General features: G+C 38.3%; 4 protein-coding genes across 5 annotated transcripts; all 4 read right to left on the bottom strand.

The window, feature by feature from the left end:
- Nucleotides 1–3048: 3048 nt before the first annotated feature.
- Nucleotides 3049–5002, bottom strand: LOC103140670 (C-type mannose receptor 2-like). Its single transcript, XM_007555916.2, has 5 exons — nt 4806–5002; nt 4337–4711; nt 3898–4245; nt 3717–3802; nt 3049–3129 (listed from the first exon to the last, which is right to left on the bottom strand). The coding sequence occupies exons 1-5, from the start codon at nt 4843–4845 to the stop codon at nt 3049–3051; spliced, it is 930 nt and encodes a 309-aa protein (XP_007555978.1). The 5' UTR covers nt 4846–5002.
- A 5382-nt stretch (nt 5003–10384) lies between these two features.
- Nucleotides 10385–12120, bottom strand: LOC103140671 (uncharacterized). Its single transcript, XM_007555917.2, has 3 exons — nt 12061–12120; nt 11285–11953; nt 10385–10491 (listed from the first exon to the last, which is right to left on the bottom strand). Exons 1-3 carry the CDS (start codon nt 12113–12115, stop codon nt 10385–10387), a joined length of 831 nt encoding a protein of 276 aa, XP_007555979.2. The 5' UTR covers nt 12116–12120.
- A 2255-nt stretch (nt 12121–14375) lies between these two features.
- Nucleotides 14376–15960, bottom strand: LOC103140672 (carcinoembryonic antigen-related cell adhesion molecule 2-like). The gene is made up of 5 exons (XM_007555918.2): nt 15819–15960; nt 15009–15713; nt 14763–14879; nt 14639–14682; nt 14376–14551 (listed from the first exon to the last, which is right to left on the bottom strand). Exons 1-5 carry the CDS (start codon nt 15850–15852, stop codon nt 14426–14428), a joined length of 1026 nt encoding a protein of 341 aa, XP_007555980.1. The 5' UTR covers nt 15853–15960; the 3' UTR covers nt 14376–14425.
- Nucleotides 15961–20157: 4197 nt separating this feature from the next.
- LOC103140644 (uncharacterized) lies at nt 20158–23347 on the bottom strand. 2 transcript variants are annotated; one of them, XM_007555889.2, is made up of 5 exons: nt 22845–23347; nt 22047–22751; nt 21822–21938; nt 21701–21744; nt 20158–20775 (listed from the first exon to the last, which is right to left on the bottom strand). In XM_007555889.2, exons 1-5 carry the CDS (start codon nt 22990–22992, stop codon nt 20650–20652), a joined length of 1140 nt encoding a protein of 379 aa, XP_007555951.2. In that variant the 5' UTR covers nt 22993–23347; the 3' UTR covers nt 20158–20649. The 2 variants fall into 2 exon arrangements, with proteins under 2 accessions (XP_007555951.2, XP_016528801.1); XM_016673315.1 differs by having other exon boundaries at nt 22656–22751; nt 22845–23345.
- Nucleotides 23348–25640: the final 2293 nt, after the last annotated feature.

Raw genomic sequence — 25640 nt, forward strand, 5'->3', positions numbered from 1 at the left:
TTATCAACCATTTAACATAGTTAGCTTAGCTACATACTACCGTTTGCCTCCATTGCTCAAGCATTTAATGAACGAAAGAAATAAAATTACTAACATCTTTATATTTAACTTGTACCTGTACCTTTTACCACACTTGACAACAGACGATCCAGTCAGCAGCAGTTCTAGACCAGATATTAGCATAACCCCTCTCCCGTCCAGTGAAAAAGATGAACACTGTGTTCAGTGACAAGCTGGTCAGCATCATTCCAGGGAGTGTTTAGGGATTTCTCTCACTTTGCTCTTTTTAGAATTACACAACTAAAACAATATATTTATTACTGACAGAAATTCAAACAATCTTTATAAAACGATAATAAAAATATCAGCCTCCTGTCTGGACTGAAGTCAGTCCAGACAGTCCCACCTTAGCTTGTATTTAAATTACAGATATCTATTCCCACGTCCCTCTTCACCTGACCCCTCATAAGTGAAATTAAAGCTGCAGTATGTAACTTTTATGTAAAAAATGTTAAAACTGTCGATATGTCATGGGGCCCAAGATTCCTGGCGGCACCCCTGATGGTGAGCATTAGTCTGATTACAGAAGGCTGGAGTCGAAAGACGGAGAGCGTTCAGGCTGATCATGGCAGATGAGGAATGAAGCCGCAGGGGACGACCATGTAAGTATCTCACAGAGATTATGCTTTGGAATAAATAAGTCCAGGACTGGAGAAGAATATTCAACTTGAGAGTGCAGAAAATGTGAGGTGAGTCAGCAGTAGAGTAAGCTAGGTTCTAAGCTCTAGGATCAAAAATACTCAAGAGGCGCAAGGAAAATACCGGCCTGAGTGATTTCTTCACTTTTAGAAATTACATTTAAGTATGACTTGCGTCAAACGTTTTGAGTCTCCTTCCACAAGCTTCTCGAGCCAATTTCACGTGCAGATCATGTCCATTGGAGATCCAGTCAAAAAAAGTTCAACATTATAATTCAGTTACTTTGTAAAAAGTTTGGAGGTGTGGATCATGTACATACTGTAGGGCCAAAACCACACACTATATTTGTCTGATATGAAACCTGATATAGTTTTATAATAGTGAAGAGTTTTGAGTCACTTGATTTCCTATACAAACACCGAATGTTTTATTTTTTCCTCCTTCTAGAGGTAAGAGATCATCTGTCTTTGTTCCCAGTATAATCTGTAATTAAGAAACACACACAGCTGCTTTTCCTAATTTCAATGTAGATTGAAAGGAACACCTGTTTCAATGGCATAGATGCAAATTCCTTCAGCCTCCTTATTTTCCTGGAAAGCTGAATAGTGAGTTGTTGACTAAGCTGTCAGTCAGGAAACTGAAGCCATGGAGCTTCATTTTTTGACAGTTCTGTCTGGCCAAGAAGAGTTTTTAGTTTCCTTCTTCCCACATTTAACATCCTCTATTGTGTGGTGTTTGTTGTACTTGCATAATCAGAATTTGCCGTTCAGTTATTTTCCTACAGTTTGAGGAAATCAGCCGGGGAGAGGTATTGAAATAATGAATGTTATGTCAGCAGGAGCAAATTCTGATTCTGTGCTCTATTCTGCATACTGAACCGGTTCCCTTTGCATGGTGGCAACAGAAAGGAAATCCCCATTTTGACGTCTCTTCCTAATCTGGTCTCCCAGGTTCCTCATGGTCTATAAACATACTCACGGACGTCTCCAGAGTTTTACCGACTCGGGCTTGTGTTTTGTGTTTGTTTATTGGTTTGATGCTATGGAAAGTGTGTAAGGAATCAAATGCAATTCTTTACTAAGTTCACCAGTTCAAGGGTTGTTGAATCAAACGGTGGGTCAGCCAAACACATGGGTAGCAACTCTGCCTGTAGGCATCTGGACATTGTAAAGATGACCTTCTGGAGTCCTTGATGTTTGGACATAAAGCAGACTAGCTTTAGCTCCATTGAAAAGACTTTTTAAAATGGTAATGTCTTAAAATGACTGATCTTAGTTCATCTGTCAGTGCTTTAACTTGTGCTTACTGTAGGCAACAGGCTAACTCATAAACTTAACGAATCTCGCCTTCGAGGTAAACAGTAACTATTATTTAAATTACTGAATGCAAATGTCGCACTGCTGCCATGGTTACAGTACAAAACAGTGACACAAGGTGAGAGCAGGTGATATTTTAAGACGAAGTCAACCTAAATGGTTAGGTATTATTCTACTTTTGGGAATGACAGAAAGTAAAACAAAAATACAGGTAAGACTTTGAGCAGACTGACACAATTCAGATCATCAGTTAAGTGTTGTGTATTTAATGACAAACACAGTTCAAACTATGAAAGATAAAAAAAAATAGAAATAGGAACAAAGCAAAAGAGGATCTCAATGAATTATAATGCTACTAAAAATGTATTTTATTGAGTTATTCTGTTTAAAAATTTAAACTCAAGTTAATGTTTTTCACATAAACCAATATCTTCCCGATGTTTATTTCTCTTGATTTTAATGATTACGGCTTAACAAAAACCCAAAGTCTGTTTCTTCAAGACGAATAAAATGTTTTTTTAAATACAGAAATGTTATATTATGGGCAAAGCAGACATGGAGGAGGACTACTGACTTGTCAGTTCCCAGCTGATCTCACAGATAACAAAATTAGGTAGAAAAAGGTGCAAAAGCAATAGGAATAGCCAGTGCCTGAAATGTATAGTGAAGTGAAAACATAAATTCAGTCATTTTCAACATTTCCAAGAAACTGAAATTTGGGTTTTTGTGATTATTCAGTGAAAATCAAAAAGAAATAAAAAATGAATCTTTTAAATATATTATCTGTATATAATGAAATTAAAAAACCATACTAGCTTATTGTTTAAGTTAAGTTACTGGATTCAATCCAATTTTGAATTATGTTATCTATGGAGAGCCATTCAAATTCAAAAGAATACCTTACTGAATTGAATGGTCACTATTAAAAGACCAAGGTGTCCTCCTTACTGTACATTATTAGTCCAGCAGATCACAATAGTCACATGTGACTAAACTGTCTCCAAAAGAAGAGTGGAAAACTGTAGGGCATGTTCTACAATTCAGTCTTTTTCTTGTTCTTCTTTGGCTGCTCAACGAACTTCAACGATGCACTTTCATTTAACATTTTCTGGAGCTGCGAGAGAAATAGTTGGCAGTTTTTCAAAAATTCCATCAGAACTTGGGTTTTGGAGGCAATCTTTAAGGTATCACTAGCTGCGTTTCCATTACAAATGTGCACAAAACATTGCCCAGTATTCTGCTAATGTTGGGGAAAAAAACAACACAATTTTGCAATTGTGGTGTTTCCAGCAAGTAAGAAATTAAAACTATGTGTGAATAAATTTTGCTTGCGCAATAAGTCATTAGTAATCATGCCGTGACATCACCTTCCTGCCACTTCCTGTCACCTTCTTCATCTTTTCTACCAGTAATATATCCAGCTGTTGGTCACGCGGCTCGTGTAATGTGGAAAAAAGTATTTTCATGTGAACTTTTCGGCCGTATCGTTAATTTCTTTTGGACTTCAGTGAGTCCGAAGGAATCAGCTCATTCCTTCAGACTGACATTTTTCATTCTTATTGAAAAACATCAGGTTGTTTTTTTTGTTTTTTTCAAAACTGCCTTGTTTTCTTTAAGTGAATTTATTTTTGTAATTCCAATTTGTGCAATTATATAGTCAATGGAAACGCAGCTAGTAACTGCGTGCCACAAAACACTTGCCTGCTTCAGGAGTTGGGCTTTCTGTTCGGGGTCATTCAGATTCAAAGCACCTGTTGTCAGTTTTATCTTCACTATTCTCCTCACCACTAGTTGAAGGAAACACACATTCGTTTGCAATTTTATCTTGAATATTTCCTTCCTAAATCAGTCATTTGTTCTACCAGAGAAAGGTAAGACTCACCTCTGAAAGAGTAGCACACAAATGGCAGTTTTCTTTGACAGGGTAAAAACTTCCATTTTGCAGATTTTGCCTTAGACGTGGCTCCGCATATCCGTGTGTTGGAATCAATAAGATTCGATATGTTATCCCAGTTGCTGAACCTAAAGCTACTCTGATCAGACCAGTAAATGTTTTCATCTCTACGTAGACCAGTCCATGCCCAGTATCCAGTCGCTACCAGGGTTTGAACCCGCTGGTTCTCTGCGATGTTCCTGATTGTGGCCAGGTCTGTGAAGTTCTGCTGGCAGTACGTCCGAGCATTGGACCAATTCATTGCTTCATCAACAGCCACGAACTCAGTCGTCCTTGCTGTGTATGAAGACAACAGAAGGATTAGACAGTGTGGTAAGGTTACAATCTCAATTTCAAAAACAAACTTTATTCGCCACTGAAACATTACCATTATAACAAACAAATGGGAATTTTTTCGCACAGTCGTAGTCCCACCATCCTCCATTGTCTCCAATGCACACACAGAACTGATTGGCTGAAATAAAGTCGGGATCGTTATCGGAACTCTCCCAGTTTCTGTACTGGGACCCGACACTGTTCAGTTCACCAGACCACGTCCAGTTGATATTGCTGTACAGACCGATCCAGACGTTGTTATTGGTAGACGAAACAATGTCGAGGAATTGCTTGATGTCTTTAGAGTTTCCGATGGTAGCCAGGTCCGTGTGGTGCTTTCTGCAGTATCTCTGAGCGTCATCCCAGTTCATCAACTGGTTGACAAAGTAGTACTGACGTTCCTGGCACGAGGAGAAACTGAGCAAGTCTAAAAAAATATAGTAAATCTTTAGATATTTAAAATCTTATCACATTTTCTACAGTATCATTAAAGAAATATATCACAGGTTTATAAATTGTACCTGATAGAATCCAGGCTGCCAGCAGGAAACTCTTCATCATGATGCTACACTGTACTCTGCTACAGTGAAGCCTTCAGTTAAAACAAACAAAAAAAAGGTTAGTTTATGCAAAGCATCGCAGCGAGGGCGACTACATGGCACTCGTGATATTTAGGAAACCGCAGACAGTTTTTAGCTCTCCAGGGACAGCTCAGCCATTGAAGCGGGATTGACTGATGAAACCCTTCAGGCATCAAGTGAATCACCAAGAAGGATTAGTCTTGATTTGGAAATAATCCCGTCCATATGCAGCTCAGAAATGGACATGGAAATAATTCACTTTGCAAAGAGCTGGCTGGGGTTGATCATGACACCCAGAGGGGGAAGTGGAGCATTTGCATACTCTAAAAGGGGCTGATCTGGTATTAAAATAGACGTTGGCAGATCCTGATGCAAATAAACCAGCCTAACAAGGACAGTTTTCACCTAGGATTAAGATCTACAGTTCCCAGTTTAGAATGCGAATAAACAGGGAGCCACGTCATGGAGTCAATAGAACGACTGCATTTCCATTCCAAATGTGCAAATCTTTGTTGATGTTCTACTAATGTAAAAAAAAAAAACAAAAAACAATTTTGCAATTGCGGTGTTTCTGTTTAACTCTTGCTCCCTGAAGATACAATGGAAAAATGGAACATGGGCGATCCATTGCAAGTTAAGGGTTAAATAAGAAATTAAATTGAAATCACACTTCGAAAAAACTTGTTCACCCAATAAGTTGCTAAAAATCAAGCAGTTACATGAGATGTTTTCATCATCTGTCAGCCATCAGACAAGATGTTGACGTCTTATTCAGGCATTGGAGCAACAAGTTCCTTATGTTTGAGAGCGACTACCTATGTGGCGTTTTGGGGAGATTCTATTCAGCATTTTTACAGAAGACTTATGGATTTAACAAATTGGAATGACACACAACTTTTTATAAACTGTGTGAGAGCTTTGGTAGATCCAGCTGCACACTGTCCAAAAACAAAGAAAAAAGAATCAAACCATCATCCCCCTACCACGTTGTCGTTTTTACCAGTAATGACATCCAGCTGTTGATCATGTGATTTGTGATGCGAAAAAAAATATTCCATTGCAGTTTTGTGGAGTACATGTATTTTGGTTTCTCAATTGTTGACTGTATGGTGGGTTCTTTTTATGACATATTTTTGTGGTTTTATCAGCACTTTGAACTGCCTTGTTTCTGAAATGCTATAGAAATGAACTTGATTAACTGATTTGATATGAAAACCACAAAATCACCTCATCTTTTTATCAAAAAATGGGTCTGTTTCGAAACTGCCTTGTTTCCATTAAGCTAATTTATTTTCGTAATTTCAATTTGCACAATTTTATGGATAATGGAAACACAGAGATACATTCACTCACCAAACTGACATCATTTTTTGGACGTTAACAATGATGAACCTTCTTGGTCACATATTTATGGAGTCTTTATGGAGAGTGTGTAAATATATATTGTATATTTAATTTCTCTCCAGAATGCGGGATCACCAGCAAAATGCTCGATTTCATAGAGAATCTAGACGAGTCAGCTGCTGGGACTGCAGCACTGATGGATCAGTCGCTTGAAAACATTTGGTTTATCGTTTGATCAAGTGACAGGGTTCAGTGCAGACAACACCCATGTCAATGACGGAGTTCACAACTCTTGTCTTAAGGAAACTGCCATGCACATATGGTGCTCAACACAGTGAAGCATGGTCTTGACCAGCTCACTGCGGATGTGGAAAATGTGGTGTTGAAAATATACGACTACTTTTCCACATCAGCCAACAGAAGAAAGTCACTCAAAGAGTTTTGCCGGTTTTGAGATGTCGAGTTCCAGGAAATTCAGCGACATGTCACAACCAGGCGGTTGACTCCTAATCCAGCCATCGCCCGTCTGCAACAAACCTGGACTGCTACTTCATCGGTCAAGGGGAGGAGTGTCCCAGACAACTACGTGCTTTGTTGCAGCTCAGTGAGGAAGATGGAGGTATTGTGTGGAGATTTATCTTCTGTTCTGCAATTATATCCTCTCACTCTTCGAGGAAGCTGTAAAGAAACCGGAGAGTGACAAAACCACCCGTGTTGAGTTATATCCTATCATGAATAACTCCAGGGACAAACTCGCACATAAACAAGATGACCAATTCTGTGGCTATTTAACTGAATTAAAGCTGCAGCGGTCCAGAGGTGTGGCTGACTCTCTGTAAAGAAGCTGACCTGCCTTAACACTCTAACTTAGCCACATCCTGAGCATCCTGGCCTCCACTGGATACGTCAAAAGAATATTTTCCAGAATGGCCAACAAATGGAGTGACTGCAGGAACAGGTGCTCCGTTGAGTGAGCTACTGATCACTGTCAGCTTTGAGCAGAACTTGTTCAGAGTTTTACAACAACACAATGAAAGATAAAGAGTTACTGCAGCAAGGAGTAGGAGAAAAGTTCACTTGGAAAAGGAAGTAACTCAATAAGGAAGAGGAGGAAACCTGTTGAATGTTTAAATTCAGTTTTACTCCACACACAAGAGAAACACAAAGGTTTGTAAGTATTCCCAAAATTGTTAAGGGAATGAGTAATGTATGCACTGTTTTCTTATGTGTGAATTGAAGAAAACACACATAAAATGTTAATCAGGCAACTGAGAAGGAAATCTCTGATAACTTTAGTGTAGGATTTGAATAAAATGGTGATCTTCCTGGTGATCATTAACTCTGAGAATCTTTAACTTAATCTCATATAGAGCTAGTGATTGATTAATCTGATGTTCTTTTTCAAAGATGACACCTCCTGTCTTGTCTGAAGCTAAAACAGAAAATGTTGTCATGCAGTTCTTTTTATGCGTGAAAGACGTACAACAGCTCAGAAACTGAATCCAAAAGCATCCAAACACCAAAGAAGGAAAACTGCTCTGAAATGTCAAACGGCAAAAGCCGTTTGACATTTCCCTGTTCAGAGGCGTAACATTACACTTGCTGTGGGATTTTGCTAGGTAAACAATGGACTGTTTGAATTTTAGTATGCAAATAGTTCCGGATGTATTTGTACCTGGCTTCAAGTGATGGTTGAGCTGCATAACTGAAATAATGAGCAGAGCAAGAAGAAGAAAATGTGTTTTCATCTATCAGCCATACAAAAATGGTTCCCATGTATACAGAGTAAATTATAAATAAATTTTATGATGGTAATTATAGATCTTGTTTTGTTAGTATTTTCTGTCTGACACTCCATCTGGTAAAAAAATAATAGGTTTAACCTTTCTGACTGACTCTAAATTTAGACTCTCATTTTGACATTATGATGGATATGTCATGAAGTGTGTTGGTGGTGGTGAGGAGAGACGCAGAGAACCCAGGTATGGTGAAGATGATGAGTTTAATGATGAGCTCGAAACAGTCCAACAGGCAGCACGGCAGAGAGACAGGCACACAGCCAAATACCGGCAGCAACTGAACGACAGGACTTCGTGCGAGCGAACACCAACCAGGACTTAGCAGTTCGACTGGAGAGTGTAGACGACATACAATAGACAATGACAACGACAAGGATCCGATAAGGAACACAGACAACAGGTGGGTTTAAATACACACGGGGTAATCAAGGGAATGAGACACACCTGGGAAACAATCAACGGGGAGGACGCAGAGACAGACTCACAGGACTACACAGAAACTCAAAAATAAACACACAGAAACACGGAACATGACAGGATATAGTTAAGTTAACTCATCGTTGGAAACATTAGTGTTAAAAAAATATTTATAAACATATTGCAGGGTTTCACTTTCTCTGTTGATGAAAGACACGGTTGCAAAGTGAAAGTCAAGAGCCAAACAATCAGCACATACACAACCATGATTGACAGCTCTAAGACCCTCCTCCTGGCTCCGATTGGTTGTTTTTGACCGGGAATGTTGCATTTCTTAAGGTTTGTTTTTCAGAGATTATCTGTCTCGTATTTTGCTGTCATGACGAACAGTTTTAACAAATGTGAGAAAACATATTTTATTTTGTAAAAAAATAAAATAAGTAAGTTTGTGCATGCATTGTTGGGTGGCTCTGAACAGATTATGCACAACACAGCAGAGAGTTAATGAAACCTTTATTCTATTTGTGAAAACTCAAAACATTTTCAATGCATTTTCAGAAACAAGATTTCCTTGGAAAATCCACAACTGGTCAAACCTGCAGTGAATTATACTATTCTGATTGCAGATTCTATAAGCTACATTATTGAGTTTTGAAATTTACCCTATTAGTACAAAAAATCTCATTGTGTCTTGTTCTTGTTGCCCTTAGTCGTTGTAAAACCCTTTAGTTCATTGTTTCAGCTGTACAGACTTAACAGGTGCCACCACAGAAACATATCAGCTCTTGGAAATTTATAAAAATGTAAAAACACCCATTATTCTTTTTACATTTCTTTCGCGTCACATTCAACAAACATTATATAACGTATTATCTGGCGTTGCTGCAACAAGTGTGGATTTGGCCTGTTTTACACTCGCGTAAACACACTGACTCCTTGTGTCGTCTCTCTGTCGTCTTGATCCGTTCGACCTGTGTTGCCTTAAAGTAGAATATTGGAGGCTCTCTTCATCTTTGTTACCCTGATATAGAAACACATATCAGTGAATGATGAATCATGTTGAATTAAGGTTCTCCCATACTTCACCCGAATTGTCAAAATCGGCTCTGATTGATGTAGTTTCATTACAATTGTTCGCAGGGAGGCATCTGACTGCCGAACTCGACATCAAGTCTGGGTCGAACTATTTCGTTTAGAGCTATGTGTGATGTGTTGTGTGATTGGTCAGAAGTTTGTGGGGCGTATTTGACACTTGGACAGCAATGTTGATATTTCTTGTGAGGAACGTTTATCAGACACGATGAGGAATTAAGTACATTTGTATGACTCTTCACAAAATAAGTACAAAGTCTGTCAAATGGCTAACACTTCCTGGGTGGGAATCACAACGCCGTTAGAAAAAGTGCAGCGATGCAGTCAGAGCCCTGGTGGGTGTGTGATGTGTACTGAAGCAGGAAGCTGTTCTGGGCCTTGTGTGAAAGATGTGCTAATATGTCAACTAGGGATGGACAATAGATTATTAACAATACATATCGCAATAAACAATTAATCAAGTTTAACAGAAAATGTGTCTGATTGAATATTCAATAATTTCACTGTCAGGAAAGAAAAGACTTTATACCCTCAATGCGTCAGCTAGCCAGCTAAGCTAGGTGGGTGGCATCAACTAACTCACTCACTCTTTGGTTACCTAGCAACAACCTGAGTAACTTGATCAACAGCAGCAGCTTAAGGTTTCGCCACCATACTTCATAACTGCTTAAAAATAAAATAAAAAAACAGTAGCTTGGAGTGAAAACTGAATACAACAGGAAACGTCACGTCACCAGTTTGTCAGTATTCCAGACATGTAAATCCAAAAGCAAATCAATAATTATCGATACCGACTGATATGAAAGGTTTATATCATGATACGTTTTTTTAGCCATGTTTGGCTTCGGATGAAGAATGGGAGAGATTTTAGTTTATCCTCCATATCGAGAAAGCCATCACAGCACTCAATATGACGGTGACTGTCAGAGCTCCGCTCAGAAAATGTACAACAAGTTCAGGGGAGTTCATCGCATCTGTAAAAAGAACCGATAAAGGCATTAAACATTTAGAGAAAAGCCTTTTGTAGAGCTTCCCTAGTTTCATGTATAGGTGAAGTGCTAAAAGAAATTAAGTCATAGGAAGCACACAGTCTGTTAAAGGATTCTGGAAAAGGAAACCACTTTTTGAGGAATGTCAGCTGCAACAGAAAACCGACTCTTAAGATCCAGAACCAAACATGGAGAAGCAGCATTCAACTTCTATGCTCCACAAATCTGGAGCAAACTTCCAGAAAACTGCACAGCTGCCAAAACACTGAGTTCATTTAGATCTGGATAAAACACACATCAGGGGATGTTTTTGAATGGCAGTAACATGAACATCGAGCAACATATTTGATCTGTATTGGTGATTTTGATGATGGCATTTGACAAAATGTAATGTTTATTACTTGTTTCATAATTGGTGACTTTATGAGGTGAAGCATGTTGAGCTGCCTTGATGCTGAAATGTGCTGTACAAGTAAACTTGACTTAAGGCTCATGTAAGGCTGCAGTAATTAAGAAACAGTATAACAATCCTAAGCATAAGAATAAATCAGAACATTTTCCTCTGTTATTAAATTGTCAGTTAATTTTTTCAGCAGGTGTTGAAATACAGCACACCTTCTACTTATGGAGGTGATGTAACTTCAGTTGTTTTGTTATTCAATGACAATTTTATTATTAGCAGTTCAGTTTTCCATTCATCCAGAAGGGTAGTTGTTAGAAAACACAAAGGGAAACCATTTTTCCCTTTGCATTTTTCCCATTTTTAACTAACTTTTACCTGCTGACTCCATGTTTTCTCCATCTTCAAACAGTAAAGATCCACACGAGGCAACGGCGCAGCTGGCAACCCCGTCATTGGACACATCGAGGTTCATCAGTGGCACAACGTAGTCACAGGATTGTGTTGCTGTCGTCATTGTCTTACTGCATCCACCATTTCTGCCTCCAGAAGTGTAAATGATTCCCGTTTGAGATTCTTTTGCCTCTTTGAACCAGTAAAAACTGTTCTCTCCATCACAGCTTCCAGTGTCTACCGAACAGGTCAGAGTCACAGGCCCTTCTGGCTGATGGACCAAAGTGTGAATGTTTGAACCAGGACCTTCTACGTTGACTGTAGCTCCATCTCCGAACTCGAATTTGTTTGAGTCGATAGCGACGCAGAAGTAAGTTGCTGAGTCTGAAGGTTGCAAATCAGAGATTCGAAGGTGATTTTTACCGCTTCCCGCTTCTAGTTCAAAGCGAGGATTGTCCTTGAACTCATTGTGAAATCTGCCTTGATTTTCCAATCTATAATGACTGGAAAACATGTTCAGTTTCTGTCCCACGGTTTGTTTAAACCAGTAAATCATCACCGCATTTTTTGGATCATAGAAACATGGAAGAGTAACATTGCTGCCCACTTCTGTTGAATTAAAAGTCCGCTCCTGATGTAATAATGTGTTCTGACCTGGAGAAAGAGAAAAATATTTCAATTACCTTGTTCATTCTCTGGAAAATGTAGATTATTTTAAATATTTAAGTGTTTCTTTGCGAAAATTGTTTATGAAAACTCACCTGAACTCCCCAAAAAGAGAAAAGTCAGACACCAGGCGATGACTAGGGCCGTCATTGTGTCCACAGTGCTGCACTGAACAAAATGAATCTCACTATGAACTCTGCTGATCACAGAGAGCAGGACTCTGATTGGCTGAAGAAAGCAACACCTAAGACATCTAATGCTCCTCGGCTGATTTCTGCTCCTTCGTCATAACGATTAACTTTCTCCTACCACTTGTTCAGGAAAATCAGTTTTCTTCCATTTGCACCACTTATAGTGACTGACTATTCATAAAAGCATTCCTGTCTCATTCCAAGTACTCAAGTATAAAACATCTGACTATGCAGTAAAAATTTAACTTTGAAAATACATTGGGTGATCTGCAAATATTTTTATTTTCTTAAAAAGTTGAGAATCACTTGCCTGTTTGTGGGAATATCCTCCTAAATATAGGACCGATAGTCGGTCAGTGGATGACCGTCCATCGGTCATCCACTGACCGATAGACAAAGAGGACGATGTTTGGATATAATCTGCTTGATTGTCTTATGAATAATCTGCCATTTTTATCAAATAAAATTTTTACTAAGGAAGAATTGTATTTCTCCTACTGCAGTGAACTGTAACTGTTTCAGTGATACAGTTTAATGGAAAACCATTATTGTGATGTGCATTAAAACAGAATTCTGCCATATTTCATCGCTTTGGCTTAGGGTTATATTCAACGTCTCACTAACCCCGATATATGCAAACATTTTAAAGATAATATTTAAATTTTCATGACCAAAAATGGTTTTACACTTAAAAATTGCCCTTCATGTGAAGCATCTTGGGCGTCACTCACTTGGTGTAGCTGCAGTGCATGAATTTCAAACTGAAGAAAAAAGAAAAATACCACTGCAAACTTCCTGGCTGAGTGTTGAGGGTCTTTGACACAGTGGCTTTTAACCACATGAAATATGAAAAAAAAAAAAAAAAAAAGATCGCAGAGTTTTTGATGTGCAGTCAACAGACGTAAAGGAAGCGGCAGAACGACAGACCAAAGACCTCTTCAATCTTATTTAAAGTATTGATAGAAGCTTTGTAGTATGTTAAGCATAATCAAAAACACACATAAAGTCTGTTGTTTGAGTGGCAAACATTATGCATGTAAATACGCATCAAAAAATCTTTTACTAATTCAGGTAACTTTACCATTTTGTCCACACAAAATGAGAATCGAACTGAACTAGGAAATGGCTGGACTAGAAATCACTGGAATGTTTAGGAACGTCATATATGATAAATGTGTGAGGCTAAATGTTTTTAGACCTCAGTGCTGCTTCTGACATGGTTGACAAAAACGTTTAGAGCAGATCTTTAGGAGTAAGTAATTAAGTGAGATGTCCTCATTTCCTGTGGCGTCCCACATGGATCCATTCTTAAATCTGTTATTTCTCTTCAAATGGTTTTAAGTTAAAGTTTTGATTCCGTTTTTGAAAGCATAGCATCTAATTTCAATACTATACAGATAACACAAATGTACCCACCCCTGAAACGTGATGACAGGTCTCCTTTGTCTATTTTGAGTTTTTTGATGATCTTGAGGCCATAAATCTGAATACAAGGCTTAAATTTCAAAACCTTCACTACTTTGTCTCTTGCTTTTAGCAACCTTGAAAAAGTCATCTGTGCCTTTATTTCATCCCACTTGGACTATTGTGTGTTATGTGTAGCATAACTTGGTCTGTAGATTTAAACTAAAACAAGCAAGCTAAATAACGTTTGTCCCATTTTGGCTTCCTTACACCCCACTGATCTGTCAGCTCTGTACAACTCTTTTTAAATCACCAGACTCTGCTGAGCCAATACTCCTCACAAACCCCTGGATCTTCTTCTTTTTTTTTATACCTTTTCCTGTTTGCTAAGTGACTATCAAACTGCCTCTGTAAAGTTTGGTATTTTATAGTCTTGTGATATTTATTGTATCACAAGATATTTCATTTCTCTGGCAGCATCACTAAGTTGGTTCAGGTACATCTCACTGTGGCTCAGCCTTCCTGTGTGTGTTACAGGTCTGAGTGAGCTTTTGTTTCCACCAGTGGAAACTTCTGCTGTGCAACACACACCACCGTCACCACAGAAGTGGAGGCTAAGCAGTGACACCATTACAAATGGAGCTTCACGGCTTGTACTGTGAAAGATATTAATAGACTGGGGGATTTTTTTATGAGTTTATTGTATATATTTCATTTCCTTTATTTAAACCAGGTATTAGCATATGAGCTCAGTAGCCATGGGGCATTTTGCAGAACTCGAATGACACACAAAAGTGACAAAAAAAAAAGTACTTTGTTTTATTCAAATATTTTGATAGGTTTTAATTTCCTTCATGCAGACGGTTTATTCTTTTCTGCTCCGTACTCTGGAGTACACACAGGCACTCTCAGCGTTGTCCTCTTGCCGCTGTCTTTCAACGCTTCTCTTCAGATTCAGAGCTGCATAATGGAGGCTTTCTGTCTGATTCTCCTGCTTTTGACAAAAAAAAATTGTGTTCAAGTAAAGGTAGATGAAGTTAAGTGAAAAAAGGGAACAAGAACATTTGTGTTGACTTACAGTGGCATCTCGGGCCTCGGAACACATCCGGTGTTTACCCGTCCCTATAAACCACGGCATGCAAATGAGCACCTCGGATGAAGGTTTAAAGCTGAATTATGTTGAGTTACTATAGAAACCTTACCTTTGCAGGAAGAGCATAGCTTTGATTTCAGTTTGTACCTCCAGAAACTCAAAACAAGGAGCCCGATGGTGGAAAGTGCCAGAGCAACGCTTAGGGAACCCACAACGACTGAAGGCACTGTGGTGGAGGTCAACATGCAGAAATAAAAAAAAGAAACTGAAATATTACACCAGTCTTTGATAGGACAGAATTAATGTGATTAATTTGGATTGTCTAAATAGTTGGGCACATTCAGTGACAACATACCTGCAACCTCTACTTTTGTTCCCCCTCCAAAAACAACCGACCCACAGGAGGCCAGAGCGCAGTGGTAGGTCCCTGCATCCGAGGACCTCACAGGATCCAACTCGAGGGTCGAAGTGCAGTTTATACCGTAGAGGGTTTCATTATAAAGGCTTGTACAACGCCCTTCACTGGGATACATGAGTGGCGGCTGGGAGGCGGTACGTCTGAACCAGTAGAGGTTCCGTTCCCCTTCGCAGGGCTCAGCAGACACGCTACAGCTCAGATTCACAGAGCCCCCGAGTCGTAGAAGCTTCTTCAGCGTTGGCTGTTGTTTGGACGGTTGAGGGTTCGATGAAGATGTCTTCACATGGAGGAAAACTCCTCGTCCAAATTCAATGGCGTTGAACTCCAACATCACGCAGTAATACGTTCCTGAATCTGAAGGCTGAAGATCTGTGATGATCAGGTCATTGACGCCAGCTTCGGACCTCACAAGAACTCGAAATCTTTCTTTATATGCAGGGGAAATTTCGGCTTCCGTGTCATACTTCATCTGTTTTGATATGATACGGGGTTTTTCTCCCTGGATTTGGTAGTACCAGTAAAAATAAGTTATGGCGTTATGCTGACAGGAGCAGGGTAAAGTCACTGTCCCACCAACTTTAGCAGTCCTAACTCCAGAATCCTGAATAATATCTAAGGTGTTCAAAACATTAAGCACTTCGCCTGTAAAAGAAATGAAGGTTTAATTTACTCCTGTAAAAATCTTTTTTTCCCTTTCAGAATACCAATACCCAAAGAAACACAACTAAATATCTAGTCAATACTCACAGAGAAGCAGGAGAAGAATGTAAAGTGGCTCCATCACTGCAGTTAAGCAGACTGTATTCTGAGTTCACAGATGGCCCCCGAGCTCTTAGAAGAAGACTAAGGCTGCCTGTGATTGGCTTAGACGAGTGGCTACGTTTCAAACCAGGCTTACAATTCGTTCAGGTTTAGAAGATCTGTCACATCAGGCGACTGGAGGTGGAATCGGATCAGTTCAGTTCTGCCCATTCTGTGACTGGAGGACAGAAAGTCTGACATGTGGAGCTTTTTCTGTTTTCTCAGTACAAGTCAGCGCTTTGCTTTTTTTTTACATCCAGGCTGTTACATGTTCTTCTGTAAAAATAATTTCACTTTATTTTTTGTATGGGTGTATGAAGGTGAGTGTTTGTCTTTATTTCATAAAGGCAGTGAGTAAAACATTCTATATATGTTATTCTGCAACTGCTGCTATTCTAACTTCCTGTTGGGCGTAGCTGTGCTGCAACGCTAACAATAGTACGGAGCCCCCCAGGGGACATGGGAAATTTTTTTTTCTTTTGCGTTCCCTCGCAAAACTTTTGCGTCCCCTCGCAATACTTTTGCGTTCCCTCGCAAAACTTTTGCGTTCCCTCGCAATAATCTACTGATCAGTTCATGCGGCATAATTGATACTATAAGCCTTTTTTACGGTGGCCGCCGTACTTTCTGCTTTAATATAAGCTTATAAGGTTTTTCCATGGACTATTGAGTTATTATCGCGGGGTAATAAGTCATCTGATTGTGTCTCTATTGTGTTCGTGTCTGAATGGTTTAAAGGGCTGCTTTCTGTGCCGTTCCATCTGAGCTTTAACAGACATAAACATGCAGTAAATAAATCGATTTTCAATCAGTTTTTTTGCACCAAAGCGTTAATAATAATAAACACGTTTTCACTGAGGCTCTATAAGAGCAATATGAATGAAATAAGTAATTATTGATATGACAGGAGCAGCGGCTTTGACACCTGGTGGTGGGCGTGTCGATGTGGGAGTGACTGTCATGAAGTATGAATGGGAAGGTGACGCTGCTGGCTCAGTGTGTGAGGCAGCGGGTGAGTTGGGGGGGTCAGTCCTCGCAAAGTTTGGAGCGAAATAAAAATTTAAAAAATCGATAATTGTGACAGAACAAAGAAGAGGTTAGGAGTTGGTTGATACACGGACAGATGAGATTCCCCGAGTTAATCCAGTGCGGCCGTCTACCACCATTAGTTTGCTGTGTCTTATAATATAAAACGTGTTTATTATTATTAACGCTTTGGTGCAAAAAACTGATTGAAAATCGATTTATTTACTGCATGTTTATGTCTGTTAAGGCTAAGATGGAACGGCACAGAAAGCAGCCCTTTAAACCATTCAGACTACGAACACAATAGAGACACAATCAGATGACTTATTACGCCGCGATAATAACTCAATAGTCCGTGGAAAAACCTTATAAGCTTATATTAAAGCAGAAAGTACGGAGGCCACCGTAAAAAAGGCTTATAGTATCAATTATGCCGCATGAACTGATCAGTAGATTATTGCGAGGGAACGCAAAAGGTTTTGCGAGGGAACGCAAAAGTTTTGCGAGGGAACGCAAAAGTATTGCGAGGGAACGCAAAAGTTTTGCGAGGGAACGCAAAAGAAAAAAAATTCCCCATGTCCCCTGGGGGGCTACGCAAACATGAAATAACTTTTTTTTTTTCATTCTTTATGGTCTTTAAAGTTTGAGTTGCTTTTAATTAACCACATGTTAAAGCTGCATTATGTAACTTTTGTAACAAAAAAAAAAGAAAAAGAAAAATGTTTGCTAGGTATTTGTTTATTACCATTATGTTGTGTGAGTTATATAAAACAGATAAAATGAAAAAACTTCAAGCTCCCCTGCCTAGTTCCAGTGTTCCCAGTACTAACTGTAGAAATACACCACTCAAACAGAATCAATCAACCAATCAGAGGCAGGAGGAGGGTCTTAGTGCTGTCAGTCATGTTTTGTATATGCTGCTTATGTTTTTTTTAACCCGCTGTCTCTGAGGTATTGCTTCTGGGTTTTCAATTCAGTTTATTTGAGATATTTTGAAAGTAGGAGTTTTGTTTATGTGTGGCCAAGCCTCATCTTGGCATTTTCTGTAAAAGGGTAAATTGATAACTTTTCATAATTTTATTATTATTATTATTATTATTAATATAATAAAATCAAAACATTTAAGGAAGCAAAATATGACAGTTCAGTGTTTATGAATACTTACCTCTGTCATTTCCGTCTCCCAGGAGATCTGAACAGGCAGTAACATTCCTCGTTCAGATTTTATCAGCTCTGGGACTGAACCACACTAGGGCATGGATAAAGGTATGTGTTTTCATATTACTGTGTTTTCTGTGTTAAGCTTTGAGAACCTATTGGGATTGAATTAAGATGTGTTTCGTCTTGGTTTGTAAGACAAACTACTGAAACCAGCTAGCCTGCCATTACTGCTCAGCCAAGTTACATTAGCTCTTTGGTTAATGTAAATATTCTTGTTTGCTAACCATTTTGTAGTCGTGTATTTCACATAATGGTTTTTCCTATTTTAATTTATTTAAAACAGCTTCTAATTTTGTCAGTTTAAGCCACCATCTTGTGAGGGGCAACTCGCTCTAAATCCACCATACTCCAAACCCCTAAATTTTATCCATCTCTGCGGTGAACTGAGAATCAATTTTTCAAAATGTTTTCAAAATCTTATTCAACAAATTAATCAAACTTTGTTTTCTAAAAAAAAAAAAAAAATCGTCTATATTTCTACTTTGCATTACAAATTGGTTATATGTCTTGGAGCACATAGCAAATTTGTCGGTTGGTCTAAGCTAATCTTAGTTTAGAGCTAAGCGTTGGAAAGAAAACATGGGGATCAACAAATAAGATATTAACTAACACATAATACTGTACTATAATAGGGGCAGATTTATCATGTGTCACTGAATAAGTAAAACTAATCTGTGGTGACTTGTACAAATTTCATAAAGAGTGATTCTCTGATATGCAGTTTTACTTTTCCCTATTGCGGTTTAACCTTTTTGGGATTCAACAAGGTCATGTCAAGTCATATTATGCTGTACGTTAATTTTACCATATCTGAGCTGCAATTCAGAGAAATGGGTAAACACAGAGAAAAAGATGGAATATATGGGGAGATAAATGTGGAAGATAACAGCTAATCAAATGTACACTGACTGTTTTAGGTGTACTTTTAAATGTTTTCACAAATAAAAAAATCTAAAAATTGTGTCACTATAGACTCTAACATCCCAGAATAAAACCCACTGCAACCAATTGGCTTGGGGATGGTGGTGGGTTCTGCATGCAGGCCAAAAAGAATACTTTTTTTTTTTTTTTTGTCTACTCTGACTACTGCTTCCACAAGTTTACATGGCTTTCAATACATATTTAAGGGGACTTTTTGTGTTAATTTTTCAACCATAGCTTTCCTATTTCAATTTGCATCTGTAATAGTTATAACAGCTTCTTGTAGCTGAGTAGAGGACCTTTACAGCTCCTCCAAAGAGACCATGAATTGAAAGTAAGCAAATTACTTTACAATCTAACACATATCATGTTTTCCTTGACCTAAGTGGTCTGTTTTTGTTGTTTTGTTTTGTTTTTTTTGGTCATGCAAAGAGTAAAAGGACTCAAATTCTTTGGTGTAATCTTAGACCATAGAGTCTGTTGCAAACCAGGCGTGAAATGTGTCTAAGGAACGCTGGATCGGATAAAAACCAGATGGATTTGTTAAACCAACGCATTATGTTATACGTTGATTTTACCGTATCTGAGCTGGAATTCAGAGAAATGGGTAAACACAGAAAAAAGATTAATCAATAACCTTACCACACAAATTAACCTTTTTCCAAATCTATAAGTCTACAAGATCTAATTCACAAACAACATTCAAAGCATGCTATTCTCAGGAATGAAAATAGGAAACAGTCTGGCAGGAAAAGGAAGCAAACTAGAAACATGAATCAGTTTGGAAAAATATACAAAATGCATATGTCTAAAATATATGAGCAGTTATTTAATCTTGGCTCCAACAGAGAGGAACTATTTGAGTTAGTGGAGATGTTTTCATTGTTGTTGAGGTTTTCCAAAATACAACCTCTTGTTCGTTCTGTATTTCTTTTGGAATTGAAAGACCTACATGTTCTTGGAAAACCTCTAAATATTCAGAATAATACAGAGTTTGTAATGAGGTAGGAATAAACACAGTACTACAATCTGATATATGAAGATGTTGCATGTTTTCTAATAAACAGCCTTTGAAATGAAGGGGGATGCCATATTTTTCAGATTTTTATTTGTTAAAAATGTGGAAAATCATGTGCAGGTTTTCTTCCATTTCACAATCATGTGTGTCTTTTTTGCTCAGTTACATAAAATTCTGAAAGTTTTTTTTTTTTTGTAACATGGAAAAGAAGAAGAATCTTTTACCAGTTCCTAAATACGCAGCAGGTTACTGCAAGGCCTGAATAGCTCAGTGGTGTGGACTGAAGGCCCAGTCTTCATGTTTGGGGTTTAAGTTTCCACCAGTGGAAACTTCTTTACAGTAATAACACCTTCACCACAGCAGTGGAGGGCCAAACAGTTGACACTATTACACACTGAGGTTAGCAGACTGTTAGCAAAGGTGCTTGAAGGGAAAATTCATAAAACTTCAGCGTTGCTATTTAAATTAATTTGACATTTTATTGTTTCTCAAAGCGGTGTTGTACTTGCAATACTCATTTGGCAAACACTGCACCACATTCAAACATGTTTAAATCAATCATGTGAGTTGTCTTTTTCTTGCTTCAGATATTTACTCCTTTGGTCTCTTTACTCTGGAGTACACACAAGCCTCTTCTGTGTCCCCTCCAAGCCGTTGTTCTGTACTCCTCCTCAGATTCACTGCGGCATAATGGAGACTTCCTGGCTCACGCTCCTGCTATGGGTGGAAAAAGTGGAAATTACTGTAAAAATGAAACCTCTGAAGCATGGTTGTACTTGAATAGCTATAACGCAGTAAATTAACGCTCAGTTCACACAGGAACGTTTTTTTTTTTCTAAAACTGCCTATCTGTTTCAAAGACCCCCCACGTCCACATGGAAACAACAAGAATGTCCCAAAATGCCATTTTTTACTCCTCCAGACCTCTAAGTGGCCCTAAACATGGAGAACGCATAAGGCCTTTACATAAAGCGATAAAGACGACAAGAATGGCAAACTACAAATCAGTGGAGACTGTTGTGTGGAGCTTCTTCTCCATGTCACATTAGATTATAAAACTGATAAACTACAAGATGATGAATTCTTTGAGGTTGTAGGTTAAAGGCTTAGCGTTTTCACAAAAGAAGTGTTTTTGATGTCCATATGATTGTGAAAGCAAAATTGGTAACATAGAGATTGTACCAATTTTGCTAATAGTAGCCTAAACTTGAGGCTTTGCTACTAGCATCTTATTTGCCAGTATTAGCTACATTGCTATCAAGTAACAACTCAATCTGAGCATTTAATTTACCTATAACTAACATAATCTACTATATGGATTAGTTCACCTTCCTTAAATTACCATCCCAAAATTGGCTAACATTCCCTAATTAGCATACAATGGGAATTACTAACATACCATTATTAGCTAAAGTGGTGACATGATAGCATTATCATGATAGCCAGCAGTAGCATAATTTATATTAACATAATCTTATTTTTGCTAATAATAATTTTAAGAAGAAGAACACCAATAACTAGGAATAAGAACAAATGTATTTATAAGGTGCTTTTAAGGAAAGCGCTGAACAACTAGAAGGAGATTAAAAAAGTAATACTAAGATGGAAAAAAAAAATTATTGAAATATTTTTCTGGACTTACCATAGCTGCTCTGGTTGAAGGAGGTCTCTCATTGGCATCAACTCCTGTAAACCAAAGTATGACTGAACCATGCGGTCAGGCTGATGCAGATAGATTATTTAAATTTATTTCATGGTCTCACCTTCACAGACGCTCTTGAGTTTTAAGCTTAGCTTGTACATGAAGGAAGTCAAAACAAGGACCCCGATGATAGATAGTGCCAGAGCTGCACTCAAACAATACACCAGGAGAAGCGGGACTATAGTGGGTGATGGGAAAAAAAATAGTTGCGTTAATATTTGATAAAACAAGATTGTTTTAATTCCTGTTAATCTGGTTGAAAAGATGCTTTGACTAGGCCACATACCTATAATTTCTACCTTTGTTCCCCCTCCAAAAACAACCACACCACAGGAAGCCAGAGCACAGTGGTAGGTTCCTGCATCTGAGGACCTCATCAGATCTAGCATGAGGTTGGAAGTGCAATATTTACCACGAAATGTGCCATTGAAGCCGCTTGTACAGTGACTGTCACTGGGATACAGGAGTGCGGGTTTCAACCCGGCGTCTCTGAACCAATAGAGGTCCGGTTCTGCTGCACAGGGTTCCGCGTAGATCCTGCAGCTCAGGTTCACAGACTCTCCAAGGTGTAGTAGTTTCAGCTTTGGTTGACGAAAGGGCAACGTTGTGTTTTTTGATGGGGATGTCTTGACATGGAGGAATACTCCTTGTCCAAACACAAGGTCAGCGTATCTTAGAGAAGCGCAGTAATATGTTCCTGAGTCCGAAGGCTGAAGATTTGAGATCATCAGATCGTTGACGCCATTTGCGGAGTTTGCAACAACTTGAAATCTTTTTTTGTATGCAAGGGGAATTTCAACTTCCGTGTGGTGCCTCATCCACTTTGATACAATGTGAGGCTTCCCACCCGGGCTTTGTTGAAACCAAAGGAGGTAATTTGCAGAATCATGCTTACAGGAGCAGGATAAAGTCACTGTCTCTCCAACTTTAGCGGTCCTAATCCCAGTCTGCTGATGCATATCTGAGGCATTGTTGGTAGAGAGCATGTCACCTGTATGGAAAAGCACAGATTTAATATATTTATAATTCTAAATATTCACTATTTTAAGAGTCAAATGACCTGAAAAATACCACAAATACTCACTGTTTTTGCAGAAGATCAAAAGAATCACAAACAGTAGCTCCATCTTCAAAGCGTTGTGGTCTGTATTCTGGGTTATTAGACAAACAAAGATCACATATGAGATCAATTCTGTTTGTGATTGGCTAGTATAAATGGTTAAGTTCAACATTCAGACTTGTGATTGGTTCCAGTCCATACAATCTGAGTGATGAGGTGACGGGAGGTGGAGTTGGGGTCAGTTCAACCCTTTCATCAAACAAAGGGCAGAGGGTGGGACAAAGCTGATACCATGTGAAGGAAACTTTGCATCGACGAGAAACTGTTATATTGGTTTTTCACCTGTTGGTTATGTTTATGTTGCCTCAATATTCCTTACTTGAAAAAAACTCGAAAGAATATTTAACAAGTTTTTGTTTAAAGACAGTTTCAAGATAAAACTATGAGTAGGAGATGGAACTTTTATTGTGGATCTTTTCACTTTATTCTTTTTGAAAAATATACGTAGTACTTTATCACAAGCTGACTGTTTTAACTAAAGTCTGTTCTAGAACACAGTAGAAATCGTCTTCCAGCAAATAAAACGGGGTTCTTCAGGCGTTCCCTGATGCATGCTGCTGGTTTTCCAACGGAATTGAACAATAGTGTTTCTGGCGAAGTCACCCAGCTTAAATGACAGTAGCAACTGTAAAACCAGTAACGTTCACAGTCTTTACAGACTAAAAAAGAAGACTAGATTTTTTTTTCACACCTGAACTGTTACCAATAAAGTTTTCTTTTTCATTTTTTTAAAAAGCCCAAGTTCCTGGTCCAAAAATCCAACAAACTTTATTTGTTTGAATATTATTATTTTTAAGTAAAAAGTGTCATTTTGACTCTTTTTATGAAGAATCCATATAAAATCTGAATCATTGAAGATATTAGTAGCTGGGCAATAAATCAGTGACAATACATATCACGATATACAGGTGATCAATATCAATTGATAACCCATCCAATAAAATATTCAATAATTTCACTGATCTCCAAACCAGAACCGCACAGCATTCTGGGAAAAAAGCTTGGGTCGCTCAACCTCTGAAGGCCAGCTAAGCAAGTTTGATAGCATCAATTGGCCTCAGTTATTGGTTACCTAGCAACAACCTGTTGAGTAACCTGCACAGCAGTTTCAGGTTTCACCTCAAATTACTTAAAAAAAAAACAACAAAAAGAAAACAACTGTGTTCAGTGAAAACTGTGGATAAAACAGGAAAAGTCACTCCACCAGTTTGGCAGTACTTCAGCTTTTTAAAGCAAAAAACAAATCGATAATTATCGATTATATTGTCGACTGACATGAGATGCAAACTCAATTTTACTTAATTAATTTAGGTTCTACATTACTTTTAAGTATTTCTAATGAATATTTTTTATTGTATTTATTTACTAAATTTGTAGTTCAGTAATTTTAGCCTTTGTTTTTTCTTTTTTTATTTGGACAAACTGAACATTCTTCAGAGACCAGAGATAAAAAAAAATAGTCTTTGGAATTTATTAAGAAGGATGTTAATAAACGTGTCCCTGCCAAATAAATTAAAATTATTGTTACTGAGCAACACTTAACGTTTCAAACTACCTGAGTCATGCAGAGTCTCTGCGTAGGACGACTCCCTAATGTTTTCTTAGACATTAAGTATTAAAACGCAACACTAATCCTGAGATTGTCGCCTCAGATAAATGCAAGAAAGAGCAGGAAGTGTTGCCTTGTGAAAATATGTTTCTGTTATCACAAGAAAATACAAGTTTCTTTTGATTCCCCACACGCTTGCTGGAAATTTGTAAACTTTGCCAAGACAAAGCCGTTGCAAAGTACATTTGTGCGTAAGTGAAGGTGGAGCCCTGTTCGTTGGTTTTGACGAGTATCAGTAGACGTATCTATGTGAACGAGGTCAGAAGTGTTATCGTGCAGCAGAGCGAACGGGCCTGCAAGCAACCAAACAAACATCCTGCTTGTAGGACAGGAGAGACCGACGAAACCACAAGAGCTAGAGGCAGTGAGAGCGAGCTTGACCAGAGCAGGAAGTCAGAAAATATATTTATTGATATGTATGTGTGTGTGAGAGTGACTGGGTTTGCATGGTTTTTTTTTTTTTTTTTAGCACAAACATTTTTCTACCCATTTTATTAATGGATTAATGCATCATATTGTCAGCAACTATTTATTTATTTTTACCTGCTTTAACTCCTTTATGTCACTGTTTCATTTCTCGTTTTGAAGTTTTCTCAGACTGATCGTGTTCATGTCGCCCCCTCTAGTGGACACTAGACAAACTGCAACCTCATGTGAAACCCCCCCCCCCCCTAACTCATTCATTTCTGTAGGCTTTATATCTGCTTAAAGAAAGAACGGAGACACCATTATTAACAATCTACTGCTATATTATACATTTATTATTACTATATTATCTAAAATCTTCCATGCGTTCAAAGTTTTATTTTAAAAGATTCAGCAGCTGTTTGTGCGCCTTTTGGCCAGTAGGAGGCAGCAGTAGCTCACCCAAATATCTAATCAATCTTTATAAGATATTTATTTAACAGATTATTTTTAAAATCGTGGCAGAATGTAATTTTAATCAGTAGCTTTGGTCTCAACAGTCTTAATATTTTGCCCGTTCATTTTTAAGCAGTAACAACAAGGCCGCTGACGCGATAAATCAAGCAAAAAGTTGCAGTTCGCTTTTACTGCCACCAGAGGCTGCTATGACCGTAGCTCAGAAAACATGAAGTTAAAAGACTTTAAACTATGACATTTATGAAGTTCGTGAGGCGGAAAAAAAAATG

The sequence above is a fragment of the Poecilia formosa genome, unplaced genomic scaffold (genome assembly GCF_000485575.1).
Source record: "Poecilia formosa unplaced genomic scaffold, Poecilia_formosa-5.1.2 Scaffold73, whole genome shotgun sequence".
Classification (NCBI taxonomy): domain Eukaryota; kingdom Metazoa; phylum Chordata; class Actinopteri; order Cyprinodontiformes; family Poeciliidae; genus Poecilia; species Poecilia formosa.

Excerpts from the sequence above, each read along its gene's own strand:
- LOC103140671 (XM_007555917.2), bottom strand. The coding sequence starts at position 12,115 with ATGACGGCCCTAGTCATCGCCTGGTGTCTGACTTTTCTCTTTTTGGGG. Across the intron at positions 11,954-12,060 it reads TCTCTTTTTGGGGAGTTCAG|GTCAGAACACATTATTACAT; the intron begins GTGAGTTTTCAT and ends CTCTTTCTCCAG. Across the intron at positions 10,492-11,284 it reads AGAAAACATGGAGTCAGCAG|ATGCGATGAACTCCCCTGAA; the intron begins GTAAAAGTTAGT and ends TTCTTTTTACAG.
- LOC103140644 (XM_007555889.2), bottom strand. The coding sequence starts at position 22,992 with ATGTTGAACTTAACCATTTATACTAGCCAATCACAAACAGAATTGATC. Across the intron at positions 22,752-22,844 it reads TTTGATCTTCTGCAAAAACA|GTGACATGCTCTCTACCAAC; the intron begins GTGAGTATTTGT and ends TTTTCCATACAG. Across the intron at positions 21,745-21,821 it reads ACTCAAGAGCGTCTGTGAAG|GAGTTGATGCCAATGAGAGA; the intron begins GTGAGACCATGA and ends TTTGGTTTACAG.
- LOC103140672 (XM_007555918.2), bottom strand. The coding sequence starts at position 15,852 with ATGGAGCCACTTTACATTCTTCTCCTGCTTCTCT. Across the intron at positions 14,683-14,762 it reads GCTATGCTCTTCCTGCAAAG|GGACGGGTAAACACCGGATG; the intron begins GTAAGGTTTCTA and ends CGTGGTTTATAG. Across the intron at positions 14,552-14,638 it reads CCGAGGCCCGAGATGCCACT|GAGAATCAGACAGAAAGCCT; the intron begins GTAAGTCAACAC and ends TGTCAAAAGCAG.
- LOC103140670 (XM_007555916.2), bottom strand. The coding sequence starts at position 4,845 with ATGATGAAGAGTTTCCTGCTGGCAGCCTGGATTCTATCAG. Across the intron at positions 4,712-4,805 it reads GGCAGCCTGGATTCTATCAG|ACTTGCTCAGTTTCTCCTCG; the intron begins GTACAATTTATA and ends ATATTTTTTTAG. Across the intron at positions 3,803-3,897 it reads TGTGTGCTACTCTTTCAGAG|TGGTGAGGAGAATAGTGAAG; the intron begins GTGAGTCTTACC and ends TCCTTCAACTAG.